The sequence below is a fragment of the Atta colombica genome, unplaced genomic scaffold (assembly GCF_001594045.1).
Source record: "Atta colombica isolate Treedump-2 unplaced genomic scaffold, Acol1.0 scaffold92, whole genome shotgun sequence".
Taxonomy (NCBI): Eukaryota; Metazoa; Arthropoda; class Insecta; order Hymenoptera; family Formicidae; genus Atta; species Atta colombica.
The window spans coordinates 1,124,187-1,142,827 of record NW_017259586.1 but is presented as its reverse complement, the minus strand read 5'-3'; the positions used below and the strand labels follow the sequence as shown (position 1 = coordinate 1,142,827).

The 18,641-nt window shown below is 29.2% G+C and overlaps 1 protein-coding gene across 4 annotated transcripts in view; it reads right to left on the bottom strand.

The window, feature by feature from the left end:
* Positions 1 to 18,641, bottom strand: part of LOC108693569 (alkaline phosphatase-like) — a 187,553-nt gene that overhangs the window by 26,713 nt on the left and 142,199 nt on the right. For all 4 annotated transcript variants that reach the window (XM_018202587.1, XM_018202588.1, XM_018202586.1 and 1 more), the window contains one exon: positions 9,566 to 9,760. In XM_018202587.1, the coding sequence (XP_018058076.1) occupies positions 9,566 to 9,760 (195 nt within the window). The remainder of the gene's footprint in view (positions 1 to 9,565; positions 9,761 to 18,641) is intronic.

Here is an 18,641-nt window from a genome sequence, read left to right as displayed (position 1 = left end):
ACTTTTCGCCGTTCTGAATGTTTCTTTGTCTTTATAACAGTATTCTCGCAAAATAATTAAAATAATATTTTTATTAATCCTGTGGGAATAATTTCAAGATTATCCACGAAATCGATAAACACTATGATACAGAAAGATTATATGATACGTGAAATTTCAATAATTCTGACATTTTTTTCCACTATAAAGCGAAATCTAGAAAAAAAACTATACCTACATGATTCAGTTTAACATTTTTAGGATTATAATGTGAAAAAATTAAATAGAAAAGTTAAATAGAAAAGTTATATAGCATATATTAAAAAAAATTCCTTTGAGAAAAAACTATCTTAATCGCGTACATTATGTACATTTCTTTTCGTTTAAAACTTATGGCACGATAAGTTGGCTTACAATATTAAATACGTTGATACAAATGCAAAAGCTCAAAGTCTTCAAACGACTCAAACAGTTAAGTACCGCATTAAGTATTACTCGATTAAAGTATTCCATAACATTCCATAAAATGTTATAATTGTGAAGTTAAAAATGACGATATAAGCTAGATTATAAGCTAGATGGATATAAGCTACATGGATTAATTTTATTGATATAATCAGTCAGCTTCAGCATTTAAATGTATTTATTATATATATTTGTTATCGACAAGTACGCAGATTATTTTAGATATTTTGTGTGTGTGTGTGTGTGTGTGTGTGTGTGTGTGTGTGTGTGTGTGTGTTGTTATTCTGAACAACATGGACCATCTTAATCTCTCAACGGAGACAATTGGCGTCACTGAAGACAATTTATAGCAGAGCTAGACAAGGTCGATTCCTCTTGATAGTTAAAAATAATAACGGGGTACTTCAATACTGTATTTTATAAGAATAATTTTTACATGCCAAAATTTAATCCTACATAATTTCTATGTGTTACTAGGGAAGGAATATGCTACCATCGCGTCACATGTGTATTATAATATTGTTATCTGTTTTTCTAGATTTTAAACTTATTGCTGTGCTATTGTATTTCTTAAGACTCTTGTTTACTAACCACTACTATTTTAGATTATCAAAAACGAGAAAATATACATATATATATATTTATAAATTCTCGCAAAATATATTAATATGGAAATATTTCAATAAAACAATATTTACAACCGATTTGTAAAAAGTATCGAAAACTTTACTTTTGTTTCGTTAATTAATAAATAATCATATATCAAAGAAATATGATTTAATTTAATGAACCAAGAAGATTTTGATATATTTTGATATATTTTATAAGTTTATTTTATTAATTGCAAATGTTGTTTTATTGAAAAATATTTCAATGTAAATATAATTTATAATAGTTTATTGTGTTTTTTACTTGTGACAGTCTGAGATATATAATAGTGAATAAATTGGAACTTTAATGTTTTATTTTTTATTTTTTCATTCTTTATTTCATCTTCTATTTCTAATTTTTTGAGCTAATTAATTCAGCTTTAAATTTTTTTATTATAAAATATAATAAATAATTACTACTTAGTGACATAATATATTGGAAATTATCAGAAAACGGAAAGCATGATATTTAACGAGTAATATCACAAGTTGAAAAAAAATACATAAATATAAAAAAGCATATAAAATGATATGAATGACAAATGTGAAAGTTATATGTATATCACTTCCGTTATAAATCGTGTCGTTTACATTTAAATTAACTTAATTTAATAATAATTTTACACTCCAGATCCAGTCGATATCAGTTAAAAATGATATCAACATTACGTACATATATAGATATATATATAATTTCTTAGTTAACACAATATAAATGTATATATAATACTATAATATTTTTTTTTTATAGAAGGACCAATCACAATTTTTGATGAAATACGTCCTTCACATCGCTCCATTGATTTAATCGGATTCTTTCCGGGCAGTCAAATGACATTAACTGCGAACAATGAGATAATAAAAACAAATTTCTAAAATATAGAGTTTACACGTCAGTTTAACATCGAGGATAAGCTGTATCTAAAATCTACAATTATTGTTGTTCAGTAATCAAATGTCTAAACAAATCTTGATCAATAAGATAACAAGATTATCGAAAATATGAGATTAAAGGTAAACACAGCATTATTCGATGTGTGATAATTGACCGAATTTTCCAACAATGGCTCACATTATACTTGTTAATTTATGTATTGAATTGTATTCAAACGATATTCATTAAGCTCATGTTATGTGCTTAAAGATATTTATCAAGCTCATATTACGCTTTAACGAAGGGCAAGATGATTGTGTTCTTACACCGAACATATATTATTCTGTAAGGTTATAGGATTTAATTATTAATCCTAGTATGATATTGTTATTTTTGATTATCTTCCTTATAACACCAGGTTTGTAAAACCCTGCAATCTTGTCACGCTATCTTTGGACTGCATACGTATTTTTTAGCCCAAACATGTGAAATTTATATTTCGAAGTCAGACAAAGACAGATAAATATAAATCAAATAAATAATATTTTATTTTCAATTACAAAAATTTCAAAGAAATTTTCTTGGAAAAATTCGCAAAATGATACTTTGAATAAAAAAATTTTCAAATTTTTTAATTTAATGTTCAAGCAAAAACCCCAGAATTTCTTTAATTGACTCTTTGGACTAACAAAAAAAAAGAATAATGATATGAATCGCTCAAAAAAGTATAATTATTTGAATCATCGAAAATCGACATTTTTTAAGAATCTACATATTTTAAGTTTACACAATTAATAAATAAAATCTTATTATATTTGAACAATATAAAAGAGTAATAGTATAAAGAATTGTATATGTATAAATATTATTATAGTATGTATAATTAAGTTTATTAGGATTTAGTTTAGAGGATGATATAACACTCTAAAGCAATAAATCCCCCCCCGACCGAGCGATCTCCGAAGACTGACAGAAATTATAAAATTTCTATTACTTATTAAATTGAAATATAATTCTTTTTAGTTCTACATTTTCGTGTATTTACTTATACTATCCGAAACTCAGTAAACGTATATATATTTAATAAAAAATAAAGGAATACCCAGAACGCCGAAACTTACAAACTAATCACATGTGGGTCTCAAGTACCCTCTTTGAATTTTCGTACATCTCACATCGAGAATAACGCAAAAAGAAAATATCTTTGTAGGTTTATCTATGGACAGTTCAAGTTTTTTTTCAGTTCAATCCAGGTTTTCAAATTATAAAAAAGTTATATAGCAATATAAAAAATCACATAGGGTACGTTGAACTCATGAATATCACATTAGGATTAAGTTATTCAAATAATAAATTCAAATAAATATATAATATTTATGAATATTAAATAAATTGTTAAAATACTTTACGTTTAGTTGATTCAATTTATTTCGCGAAATTTAATTTAATTTAACAGCAAAAGCATTTCCGTTTTTAATAAAAAATTATTGATATGTCAGCATCTCAATATGTTTGCCAGCAATTTTTTTGAAAGATCTATTAAAGATTGGTAAAATTGTAGCGACTTAATAAATAGGTATTACATATTATCTGTTTAAATATTTCTATTTGTAAGAAAAGACATTTATGAACATTTATATCCGTACAAGTTAGCAGCATGTATTCTATATTGTCTCGAATACGGCTGTCTATCTCGTTAATTTCACTTTAAATTCTCCCAGGTCAGGTCTCACCTGGAATACTCATCGCGATTATAATGCTTGGTATGAATATAAGAACGACTGCATATTCATTTTGATTTATCTCATTGTGGCGTCAACATAGATGTGGGACGTTGCGGAACAAAAATCCGATATCAGACATTTCCTTCATACCATATTTTATCGCAGCATCAACCGCATGATTTAACGCCCTTGCTTACATTCATTACTTTTATTATATGCAAAATACCTCGCGCGAAATTCTCGTTTCGAAATTTCGATGCGACACATTTTACCGAAATGATGTTGAAACCGCTGTTGCGGCAACTCACGAATTGTATTATAGTTAGGATGAAGTTAAGCTTTTCAATTTTGAGCCTTTATTTAGATCAAGCGACAAATTTAAATTTTTCACGTAAAGAAATGCGAACTTTTTCTACGCGATAATTTACGCGATGCAGAGCCTTATGGCTACGTAACAGCTTTTCCTATGACAAGTGTGCAATTATCGGAACACCGATAGAATTTCTAGGTGTTACATTCACTTCTCAAATATGAAAATATTCATGGTTTTAATCTAGAAACGAAATCGCACAATATCACATCTAATTCGAGCTGAATGTTGGTCAGCATTGGCGCACCGTCCAGAAATGGGTGACACCGATACGTCCATATAGCGTTACCCGATTTTTTTTCAATTATAAATGCAAACGAAATTTGACGTGCCAAAAATTAAAAGCGTCCAATATCGTGTTTTCGGTGCAGTGAACAAACTGCGAGGTTCGTCGATTTGACAACCGCTATTTATTGATGGCAATCAACACGAATGGGAAAAGTGGAATCGGCGTGAGCCTTTCTGCGAGATATATCGATTACGTAACGACCAGAACAGAGTATAAATTACTTTTCGAAGCAATATATATCGATGTCGTCTTATTTACTCGAACGTAATATGATTTTCTATTTAGTGATAAAAGTAAATTACACTGTCCAATGTTTTTTTTTCACAAATAAATAAATTGTCATTTCGGATATATTTTTCAATTTTAATCTACTGACTACCATTATTTTAAATTAAATCTGTTGTCCAAATTTGATTATCAAAATTTTGTAAAAAATGGCATTAAAAGAGACAAAAATTTTTAAAAATTTAATGACGTTATAGTAATAATTTTTTTTTTAATTTGTTAGTGTGCAAAAATAACAAATTTTATTTTTAACTGCATTTTGTTTTGTTTTAACATAATTTTTCGTTTTTGGAAACAAAAAAGTCATTCCAAAGCGAAACAAAATGTGTTATAAAGCTATAAATTGATACTTTTACATAAAATTAAAAAATTTAAATAATAAATTTATTGTTAGTGTTACAACATCATAAAAACTTTTAAAATTGTGGTTTTTCGCCTGTTCGCATCATTTTTTTAAATTTGATCTTGATATAGCCATATTTTGATAACGGATTCATATTCAACAGGCAAAAATACAACGTTAATGATTATCTATTAGAGAATTCATATTAGAGAAAAAAAAGATATTATAATATTTTTCGAATGTTATTGTATATTATTTGTGCCGTCTTTATTCATACAAAAAATTAACTTTCTATTATAAAAGGTAATTAGATACACTGAAAAAATTTCTGGAAAATGGACGAATTTGAATTTTCTGATTAAATTTATTCTAATTGAGATAATCGGAATTCTGATCCGATACAATATTTCTGGTAAAATCTACTAAAATTCTTATTTTTAAGAATAATTCGAATATATTAATCAGAATTCTAATTATTTCAACTAGAATTCTAGTTGATTTAATCAGAAAATTCTAATTTATCCATTTTTCCATCAGAATTACTATTTAATCCAACTAGATCATTTTTCTTAATGTTCACAATTACATACACATTATACACGTACATCAAATAATTTCGAAAGAATTAGTAAGTATTAATTAATACTAATTTTAACTACTGTTGAGTCTGTGCTATTTATTTAAATTTTAAACTTTAAAATCAAATAAAACTTTTTTTAATCCATTTTATAAAACTTTCCTAATTAATTGCTAAATAGCCGCGTCAGGTCACAGTGTCGATCGGGCTCGCATGCGACCTGTTTAATTAACAAAGCTATCTCATATAGATTATGTCTGCTATCAAGCATATATATAAATTTCTATTAAATCATGCGAAATGTTATTGAGTATAATCATGATGAGGGATTGCATTATTGGATATCTTCCACTCGAGTAATTTCAGTTAATTCATCGGTGGATCGGTTGGAAAATTTACGGAACGCAAACTTGCAATATCAATATACTTAAAAATTGCACTACTCGCATAAACATGCATCTCTTTGTTAAAACTGTCTCCGAATTCTGAATACCACTCTACATAATAAACGATCTGCATTAACGGTCATGTGTTACTCTTCTCTTCAATTCATCGGATGTCAGAAATGTTTATTATATAAATACTGTACAGTAGAGATACTATTAAGTAATTTATCATTTTTGTCAACCTTTGTATTAAATAAAACTAGAAATTCGAAGTTATTCAAAAGAGAAATTGACAAATTTTTTTCGCGGAATAAAAAAGGAGATGAAAAGTATATTGAAGCGCGTGGAAATTTTGTTTTAATTTTGATAAAATTTTATTTTACCTCTTTACTCGATAAGTAAAACAAACTTTTCACACTAATTTAAAATTAATTCATTTATAACTGAAAATTACAAAATAAAATAAGAATTTTAATTATTTTAGAAGATATGTGTTTTTCAATTCGTTAGTTTTCGCATGATTTTGGAACGAGAATATATGTTTGTATTGTTTATGAAAAAAGAAAACAAAATAAAAATTGACAAATAAAAGTATGTATATCAAATTTCACATAACGCTCCGTAAAACAATAATCCTTTGTAATAAAGGCAAAGTCATACAAACGGATTGTAACACAGGATTAATTTCTCAATGGTGCAACAGGATGTCCGACAATTCCGTGGGAACGAAGTACAGAAATAAACGATAATATTCTGGATCGGTGAATTTCGGAAAACAGAAGCGCTTCGGTCCGAGATTATTTTTTTTTTTTCAATTGCCGCTTTCAGATAGACTAGACGGGCGAGCCCTTTTGCTACTCCATGTACGATCAGCTGAAAAAGCCATCCTTTACGTTTTCCGACGATTCAATTTAACCGCGACTGAGCGAATCGTCAACGGACAGACGCCGTCATGAAGTTGTCCAAGTAGATTGGATCTTATTGAATCCAGAACTGTCCTCCTGGAAAGGACGGAACAGACCTTCCTCTACTTGATGGGAACAAGCTTGCGTCTTCATAAAACAGTGTGCTCGCGTCGCTTATTCAGTATTGAATTGCGACATGAACGTTGACGTCCGTTGTGAATCTCGAGTCAACATCTGGCACCACGACACACACACACACACACACAGAAGGAGAGACAACGGTCATGCCGAATTTAACGTCGCAAAAAAGTTGTCACAGACGAGCAGAGTTCACTTTTGATTGCCGACGATTGAACATTTTCGCGTCGTTCACCGTGGATCGGTATGTCGTCATTTGAGGAGCAGAGTTTCAAAATGCGTTAAATTTGTAATTTTTAGAAAACGAGAAAGAAAGAAACTACGCACATTAGAAAACTACGCACTTTACAGAAAATAACAATATGTCAATCAGTAGAATGTGAAATATATAATTAAACAAAATTAACAACTACTAAAAATGTTAAACAAATGCATTTTGTTTGTTTTTAGTAAAAAATCATAATGCATTTTAAAACATTTTTTTCAGCATATTAATTAACGATGAAAAAATATTTTCTGAATACTTCTCAGAGCTTATAATATAAGTCATTCTACACTGAACACTACGCTATCTAACTAAAAAAATGAAACAAAAGTCTCATTTACTATAGATAGTCGGCAAAAACGAAGGAAACAGATGATCAAAAGAAACGGAAGGAGTGAGTTATCCTGAAAGATGATTTCCATAAAGCATGGATCACACGCTTTATAGAGATTTTCGTAGACAAATTGCGCGTTTATCTGACAATATGTCAAAAGTTTACTGAGAAAAAGGTTTGGTTAAATTAATTCTAGTTGGACGAATTAGAATTTGTTGATTAAATTTACTAAATTTTAATTGAGATAACCGATATTCCGATATAATCAGAAACTTCTGGTTTGTTCCATTTTCAATCAGACATTTTCCTCAATGTTCAGCAAAAATATATTGCGCTAAGGGAGATTTTACCGGAGATAAAAACCTGGCATAAAGTACTCACTTTTATCAGGTTACAGAAAATTAGTAACAGGAAATAATTCATCAAAACATAAGTTTTGATAGAATTTCAATGAACTGTCGGTTAGATGCTAAAACTGGATAATCGCGCAAACTATCATTTTTGTGTCAGAACTTGCTGCATATAGTATGGTACTATTATTTTTATTACAAAGTAAAAATATTTCGGTTTAACTAGCGAGCCAATTTGTAAAAAATCTAAAATACTCGATGTACTTTTAACGGCTCTAATATTTTTTGAAATTTTCTTACCTTCCAATAAAGTTCTTCAACTTTCCTGCAACTTGAAAGTGAAAGGACATGTTCTATGTTAAAAAAATCTTGACAATAAGTATGGTACTTTTTAAATGTCATATTCTGCTTACGAATAGTTCTTGTTTTTATTCTTTATTTTATGTTTTATTAAAAGTAGTCGCATCTGCTAACTTTGTAGCTGTTATCATCGTTTATTTCTTATTACTTTTTCCGCAGAGAAACGCGCAATCAACGGTTTCAAAACAATTAAAAGTGTTTATTAAATTTGTCGAAGTTCCGCAAATGAGTTAAATCGTAAAGCACCGAGTTCTGGCTTAAGTTGCTTATACTTGGCTAATGATTATAGAAAGCGTGTAAGCTGCGCTTAAGCTCTGCCGACAACATAGACCCCTGGCAATTCATTCGATTAATTCGCGCGGGTGATTCAATAATGTTTCCTGCGAGGCAGCTTTTCGGGGCAAAAGTCAGGTGCTGGCGCATCCCTCCCGGATATTGAAAGCCGAGACCCAGGCAACAATGGAAAGAAACGCTTTCTTTTTAAATAGTGAGAAGAGTTACGACAGCTGGAACTGGTTGCCTGAATTGCACAGATTTTATTAATTCAGAGATACAGTATTCGCTTTAAAGCTTACGATTAAAAATCCGAATAAAAGAAGTAAACATCAAGATATTATTATATATATGAAATCTCGAAATATTTCGAGTCCAATCGCAGAAAAAGAAAAGAATGCAGCAAGATCGTGCTGAGTGTATATATTCATTTGTATCTTTTATATATTGTGAATATAATTTTATTGTGGATTAAAAATAAGATTGACGTAGAAATAAAGTGTTTACCATCATTAATGTTTAATAAATAATCATTAAATCTACATTTATTTTTGTAATCATAGGAAATGACAATTATATACTTCAAAAGTAAAAATTTGTAGTATTATCAATTTTTAATTAATGTAAACATCTTTTAATAAACAAATCATTATCACTTAAAAAATAGTATATTTTTGTATAAATTTAAGGAAAATTTAAATTCAATCTTGTAGTTGAAGATAAAAAAAGTTGACGAATATAATTTTTTTACTTAATCATTTTCAACACCTATCTTTTTCTCTTTCTTATTATTTTAACCAGTTATTTATTGCTATATTAGGTGTAGTAAAAAGAAATACATTATTTTTGCATGAAATTGAATGGAAAAATAATGGATTTCTTTTTACTGCACCTAATATTTATTGATGCATCTATTCCAAGAAGCAAAAATGCTCTATTCAAGCTCAATGGCGGATACAATGTACTAACATAAAGGCGAAATGTATGTGGTGGCTCACCGAATATGGGATTTCCACGAAGCGTTGCCAGTCCACCAAGGGTTAATACGTGCGAGTGATCCGCTGTTACCACGAGGAGTGTTTCCGTGAGATCGACCTCCTTCATAACTGCCTCAACAGCTTCCTCCAACGCTAGAGTCTCATCCAGGGCGCGATAAGCGTTGTTGTAGTGATGAGCATGGTCGATTCTTCCACCTAAAGAGAAACGGCAACAGATATCGCTTATGAGATGCTACTATTTATTAAAGTTATCTTCATACTACTTCATAAAATAATGATTCGTTTCCTGGAGACTAATAATGCTATGATTCGTTTAGAGACTTTCGAATTCCTAATTATTATTGTTCTTTTTCATCCCTCATCACATCAAATTTATTTAAATATATCAATATTATATTTATATATGATATTAAATATATCAATTGTACACTATTTTCTCTATCATAAAAAATTCATTTTTTGAATGTTAAAATATCTCAAATGTTAATTCTTACAACATTATTAGTTTAAAATGTTATTAGAATTTTTATTTAATTTTAAAAAAATTTGTAAAATTTATTGTAACAATTTATGATTACAATTTTCTTTTATATCGATATGAAATAAAATAGTACAATTTTGAATTGTATCCTTCCTTCATTTGTGATATCTTATTTGTTTGACATAAGGAGAGGATCATATTCAAGTTCGCGTTTTGTTTACTTCTATCCATTTTCACGCGCGTGCCTGTACACAATGTTTATTATTTAATAACTTCATTAATAGTTCTCAATTGGATTTTAATCAGTAGTGTCAATCATAGGTGAGATGGTGAGATGTTGTTCGTTGCCCATATAGTTCGGTCTGCGTGAGAGCAGCGGTTCCTGTTATCGCATTAACAAAGTTACACGAATGGACTTAACTTGATTATCGTGATAATTCTATCATGGCAAAATGGCGGCGCACGCGAGCGTTCACCGTAATAGCAATAATCAAAAAACAGCAGCAAAATTTTCACAGAGAGAAGTTTTAGCGTCATGCATTTTTCAGTTGAATTATTACAACAACAATAAATAACGATAAGATTAAAGATGAACAATGCAATGCGTTGTTCAAATTTTAACTCTGACTCGTTGAAATTCATATATAAAATTTTATTATATATAATTAGTTTATCAAGTGTCAAAAAAGAATAAAAATATTTATTTAAATTTATACGTTTGTTGAGTGGATACCTATATTGTTCGATAGAAAGTTTAAATTTCAATAAATTTGCGGAATAAAGTAATTTAAAGAAATTAGATAAAACATTAAAACAAAATACAAACAAGATAAAGAAATTATTTTATGCTACAATCACTTTTTGCTTATTGATAACTCTTCATATGGAGTTGCGTACATATTTAATGTATACATATTTGACCGAACTGTTTCACTCCATACAGATACAAGTCGATGCATCAAATGCATTGCTTGCAATATGTGTGTTTTCTCAGTTGTTATACGAAATAATTATTCCAACTATTTATTCTTTCATGTATCAAATAATGTATCAATTAATCTAATGCATAACATTTTTGTATAAGACTTGCATAATCATTTTACTTACATTAGATTTATTCTTAAATTCTCTTCACTAAAAATACTATTTTATTTTTAATAACATTATTGATGCTTTGTGTCACTTTATTCATAATATAGTTACATGCATAACTTTCTATAATCAATCTATAAGGTAATTTTATATTGTCAGTTGTTTCTAAATGTTGTATATAATACAATCGAAATTTTTTAATAACGAAATAAATTGCTATTCTAATTCACATTCAAATAGTTGACACGTTGGTTGTAATGGTCGTCGTCGGTGATATGCGCTTGACTTTTAGTGGCGTTCTGATGGTCATTGTAAGTGACCAACGTTATCGAAATTTTTAAAACCTTCGTAAATAAATAAATTTGAATGTAAAATTTTGAATGACATAAAAAGTTAAATAACATAAAATAAACAAAAGTTTAATAACAGAAAATAAACAATAAACAATTCAATATACACTATACAAATAATACATTTTTATCATTATATACTTGTAAAGAGAATAATTTGTAATATACAAATAAGATATACAAACTGGCTGAGCAGACAACGTGTTAAATAATAGATTTTAACGGTTTTTAAAGTTAATTTAACAAAAGTATAACAAATAACTGTTACACCGCCTATATTGTAAAACAATTGCTTTTACAAGCTAAACCATTTGCTGAAAAGAATATTTTATAATTATATTCTTTCCCAAATGTGCATTTTAAAAGAGAATTTACTTCAAAATTTTTAAAGTGAGTACATTGAATAGCATATTCTAATTCTTCTGCTTGTGATGTAAAAAGTTAAAGTATGTTTCTTCGCGATATTTCAACGTTCACGCTCGGTTCTCGACGCAACTGATAGTGAAATGCAAAAAGGCACGATCATCGATGGCACTTCGTCGGTTTTATAATCATTAAGAATATCACCGATAAAAGTAAACTGTAAAGAAGCCACGAGATAAACTATATCATGACCGGCGTTTTGAACTGACAGGCGTTGAACTTGCATCGCTTGCACACCGCGAACGACATCAACTCCCTCGTTACGCGTACGTCATTCATGTACTTATACAAACTCGCTCGATTGAGATCCGACAGGTTCAATTGCTGCGCACTGCGAGAACAAAAATCAGCTTTATTATAGGTATTATTCTAAAGGATTCAATCGATACGATGCCATGTATAGAAAGATTTAGCTGCTGCATTTAATTTTTTGTTGTATTCGAGTCTCGTTCGAATTTACTTGACTTGGAGAAGCGACGCATATAAATATATTCTTATATGCATGCGTAGAAGGAACTCGCCTTGTGAAGCATTACAAGTGCTACATACATAATGTTCTGGAAAACGTGGTTCGATCGTGAAGGGAGTGAGTCTATACAAAAAATAAGTCATAAGAAACAAAAGTTCAAAGAGATTAAAAAAAAGACTTGTGAAAGTCATTAAACTTCATGAAAATTATAGAATAATTTTTTTCATATAAATTGATATTTTTACGCTAAATATGGTTCGAAGTGAAATTGAAACGTTTATTTTTGCAAGATAATTTTAATTGAATTTTAATGGTTTTAATAAACATTTTGTATTGTTATTACATATCTGCGCTCTGTAAACTACATTTGAACTCTTAGTGCCCGTTTTATTATAATATTTTATGTGTAGAACAATCTTCTTTTTTAATTTTTTTTCATGTGAGGCTTACGAGAAAATTGGCTTTGCTCAATTATCTCTGCTCACTTGTATGTATTGTATTAATGATCAAGAATACACAATAAAACAGGATATTCACGATGAACTTTATTACTTTATAAATTGTTGAGAATGTTGCCTGAAAACAAAGTATATAAAAATATTTTATTCTACGTTTCCGATTTATTTTTTCGTATAGAATCCCCTTCCCGGTTGTATCATTGATTTTCCAGAACTCTGTAAAATAATAAAATAAATAAAAAAAATGGTATGTGTAACGAAAAAAAGAACTGTTACCTCTATATAAACGTAAAAATTTTGAAATTCTCAACTTTCCTTGTTAAGAAAGATAAATCGAATAAGAGAGGTACGAGAATATTATGATTTGATCTTGATAATTTATGGTTTCATCTTTTAATTTAGTTTCTTTTAATTAAGATATCTGCTATCTCTCTATCAAAACTTTGCTATTTGGATATTCAGAGATTAAAGTTTCTATTTCATTTTTCAAATAAATAATAATGAAGTAAGTACTTTCATAGCAAATCCAATTACAATCATTAAATTTCCACCACAAGATTCACCTCGCTTATTATTTTTGTCAATACCTTGTCGAACTGCATTCTATCGGATATACTTTGAACGTTCGACATCTCTTTGTGATGCGCATCATAAATAACAAAGTAGCTTCAATACGTACAAAGAAATCGAAAAAAGCTATCGAAAGAACGCGGGCCTTTCGTTGCTCGGCTGTCGCAAATTGTTGCCTTCGCAGGATTGCTTGTTTCATGTAGCAAGCGTTATAGAATGAAAAATACCTAAATGTCACTGGGGAAATAAAACATCGCTAAAAATAAAGAGAGCCCGACAAACTGTGACCTGCAAGAACGACAATGAGGTACGATACTCGTTGCTGTTAGCCTTTGTCGAAGCACGGTTAAAGCGCAAACAATCGATAGCACGTTCGAACACCGCTGTAATAAAGCGGAACCGGCCTTGATTTCGATTCTATCTTTATGCCGTTTATTCGAAACAGGCGCCATCAACGCGTAGAACAACCGAGAAATGCTGAGAATAGAGTGCAAAAGGATATTTCGGTTCATTTCATCCACTTTGTCTCATCGTCGAGCATTATGGTGTAACAATATCCCATAAATAGATGAATAGAATAATGTACGCAATTGATCGTTTTGTATATAGAAGTCCTTAAAATACAATATTTTTCATGAAGCCACTAATTTTCTTTAGCAAAAAATAATTGCTTTTTTAATTTCACAGTTTCGTTAGAATAATTTCTATCGAAACAAATTAAATCATGCGAAACGTTAACTGCATGAATAAAATTTATTATCGATTATTTTCATTACATGATGATTATGACACGAGAAATCTCTTATTTTTTCGTATCAATGCCGGACAATTTTGATTATCCTTGAACCTCGATTGCTGTAATTCAATACAATGCCGCGCTATCTTAATGATGATAGTTAGCGAACAGTTCGACGGACAATCACTGCACTTCAATTATGACGCTTACAAACTATGATTATTATGAGCTTTCCTCTATCTTTGATTGTACTAGTTTCTCGTAATGGCCACTCAGTTGACAGTAATAAAGGCACAATTTAAACCAATATTACATTAAAGCTCTATATTAATAAAAGTAGCGCATTTCTTTGATCTGAACCGAAATACCGACAACTTTTCTATTGGCTAACATTTTTTAAGCTTTCACGGCTATTATCTTTAAAAAAATGCTACAAGGTTTGCGGATTATCGCCGTGTTTTTATCCATTGTTAAAACCAATGTGAACCTTGCAGTTTACTTCATTAGGGCGAGAGAAGTGCACTAATACTGGAGCGCAGATTAAAAATTGTAATGTCATTATCATAATCGTAACTATAATTATATAACTGTAATTATAGTTACGATTATGATAATGACATTACAATTTTTTGATAATGGTAACGGTACTGCCACTTTTAGCGTATTGTTCTCTGCAGAAATAACAGAATTCGATGGAAGTAGCACATTACTTACACTGTTATCATAACCGTTTCCTTTTTGTATGATTTTTGCAATAACGTAAATCCAGATACAGTAAACGCTAAAGTTAGCTTTTTCTTTATTAATTGTTAAGAAGAAGATAATAAAAACCTAAAAATAAAAACCTTACTTTAACGTTTACCGTATAATGAATAAACGATATTGCAAAAACTCTCTAATAACGTTACAATTTTTTTACACTAACGTCAAGGTTGGAAAAGTCACTTTTGAAAAGTAAATCATTATCATTATACGCATTACTCATTAAAAGAAGTAACTCATTATTTTATTTATTACTCGTTATATAACAATTAAAATAATCAGTTATTTTTTTCAATGAATAACGAATTACTTCTAAAAAAACTTTCTCAAGTTTAGCGTTATTGTTATGAAAAAATATAACGTCATTATCAAATTGTATTACAAAAAAGTAATAATAACAATATTGCAAGTAACGCGTTAGTTCTCATCTTTATTGAGGAAAATACACAGAGAGAAAAAAAATCTGCATTTATATATTAAATAATTATGTAAATCAGAGGTAAATATTGATTTAAAAAAAACGTTACTTCACGTGAATTCTTGAGTCACATTTATGAAAAGCTTATGCTTGTTACGTATATAAAATCGAGCAACTTTTACATTTATTTTGACGTAAATAATTGAGAAATTAATTAGAAAACAATTCTCTAATTAATTTGTATATGTTCCGAGGAAATGTTATGTTTGAGTTCTCTAACTTAACTTCTCTACGATTTTAGCGTTCGGTTCATCAAACTTTGTTGACGATTGTGAAATTTACAATGTAAATGTGTCCGAAATTAACTTCTGTTTTAGGATTGTTTAGACTCTTAGTTATATCGGTACAGTCGAAGATTTGTGAAAAACTCGACAGTGAAAGCCAGGATATCTTTGGTCGCTTATCCCGCTTACGGACTTTAAATTTTAATCCAAACGGACAAGTGACTCGTGGTGATAAATTACGTTCATGCCGTTGATTTTAGGAAGCCGTTTTATAGGGACTATCGAGTTCTTGCTGGTTTAGTAGCTTGTATCTGCTTCTCTACATTGCGGCTAGTCTCCCAACTAAAACTCAAAGTAAATACCACAGCGCTGTAACGGCACTTACTGCGAAATTAGTTTTGCTGTTTTCAACCGAGTGAATGCATAAGAAGATTAAATAATGCATTAGAATACGACCAATTTGAGCAATTTAAATTTGAAATAATATATAATCGTTAGTAATATAATAATTAGTATGTTACGTAAATTATAATATTATATTGATCATATATTCGATAAATGTATGTAAAAGTTGATACGCTGGTAAATTGCACATCAAGCAATATTCTATGATTTCTAATTATAATTAATTAATGTCAATATGTCATACATTGTGATACATGGGTTATAAATGAGAGAATTAATGAAATAGATACTAAAATGATTTTACTATTCTAAATATTAGACAGGTCGCAATTATTATTACCATAATTTATCATAATATAAATTTCATTTTATCAATAGTTAGTATAATTATTTGCATTTTTCTTCTCAATTATTTACATCAAAATAAATAAATATAAAAGTTGCTCGATTTTGTATACGCAAAGGCATAAAGTTACTCTTTATCTAATCATAAACCTTTCCGTTTAATTTTCCTGTTTTTAATGTTACTGTCACATTTCTGCTGCTAAAACATGGCCGGAAGTGAGTTCTCTCATTAAAAAGAATGATAAGACATTAACCTTAGCCTCATTATCGCTTTTTTACGAGCAACATAGATCGAATGTTAATTCGTAGAAATGACGATCTCTCATTAAACCATTAAAAAAGAAATGAAATTACCTTGGGTACATTTTCCCCGTTCCATTTTAATCTTACGTGAATAATTTTCATTATCGTCTCGTATATTAAAACATTTGTATAAAAATAATACCGAAAAGATGAAAAGTTAAATTGTTCCCTTTAAAAATTAAAATCTTATTAAATAAAAATTTTATTAAATCTTATTAAATGAATACTGTGTAAATCTTATTAACTAAATACTTTTTATAGATTATAATAATATAGTTATAATAAAAAAGAGTATAAGTCGAAACAAGATTTCGTTTTCTTTTCAAAATCATAGAAACATATAAAGTGTCAAAATAGTAATAATATTAACCATCATTTTGTGACGGAAGGTACAAACAAAATTGACATTTGAATCTTGTAATAAGCGCTTATTGTTCCTTTCATAAGAAATTCATGGACGACATTTGAGTCACATTGAACCACAAAAATATATTCAAGGAGCAATAAAGATATTTTATTGTGTGATAATAATACATGTTCTTCTTCATTCAGTCAATGACGCAAAGCCTCGAGGATGAAGAAGATTATGTGGTGAAATAACGCGTAAGCTCTGAACATCATGTAAGCGGGTTTCGTTTTCCTGCGATAAATTTTATGCGGAAATATGTATGTATAAGAAGAGAAGAATATTTTCAGCTTCAAGTAATGTACACCATGTTCATAAAGAAACAATCTTATAAACATCATATTTATTCTCCTTTTGATGAAAAATTTACAGAAACTAGATAGTTCTATCTTTGGTTGATTCTAAAATGTCAATTAATATAAATAAATATACAAGCATGGCGAAAGCTTGTATTTAATTAAAATATAAGATTTAGAAATTTGAAAACACAAATTAATTGAATACCAATAATTGTATATTTATAAATATACAATATTAGTATTTAATTAATTTATTACAATTATTAGTATTCATTTAATTTGTGTAATCATTTTAGCGTTTTCTATTACCATCACATTTTAATAAAAATTTCTGAATGATTCTAAACTAAACACAAGTGTGTTAAAATAATTATTACTAAGCATATTATTGCCAACATCTACTGATTAACGACGTACGTGCAACGTTCAAAATTAATATTCAGATGACCCATTTAGCTTCCAAACTTGACATTCCCTACCCTACCCAAAACCTGACCGCGTAACTATGCATCAGAGAATGTGACGTGTAAACACATCCATCGACCACTGAAACTCAGCCGACAGCGGCCCGACGTGCAAACGAGCCTCAGGTCGACTTGAGGTTTATCTCGGATAAGGGCTTAACAGGAAGTCCGGACGTTATGCGTTTATCTTTGCGAATGACTGACAGGAAAATATGACTTCCGGCCCAGATTTGCTATTTCTTCTCGGATAATCAATACAAAAATCTGTATCTGCAATGTAAAAAGTAAATATGTTTTGGGTACAAAACATTTAAAAAGTAAGAGATCTTCGAAAACTATTTATTTAATCTCTCTCTCTCTCTTCCCCCTCCCCCTCCCTCCCCCCTTCTCTCTCTCTCTCTCTCTCTCCGAGAGAAGACATTTTCTTTTAAAACCAGATTACTATTGTAAATTTTTTGTTTTATTCTGTGCTTTGTTGTGACTCCAAAATGTTACGGAATCATTTATGACAAATTATTAAAGATATTTATAGAGGATAGTTTTAACGGATTAGAAAAAAAGCTCCACGATTTAAACTGTGCTAATGAATAAGTAATTTTGATGATTATTATTTTCATTATTAAGAAAAATTATGAAATTATTCGTTTCTCATTTTAGTTTCATTTTTCATTATCATCTCATATATTTAAATATTTATAAAATATTTATAAAATGTGTTATAAAAATAACACTAGACAAAATAAAATTGAAATTACTTTGCTGAAATTAAAATCTTCAGTAGAACAGTAATTGCTCTAATAAATTTGCTCTA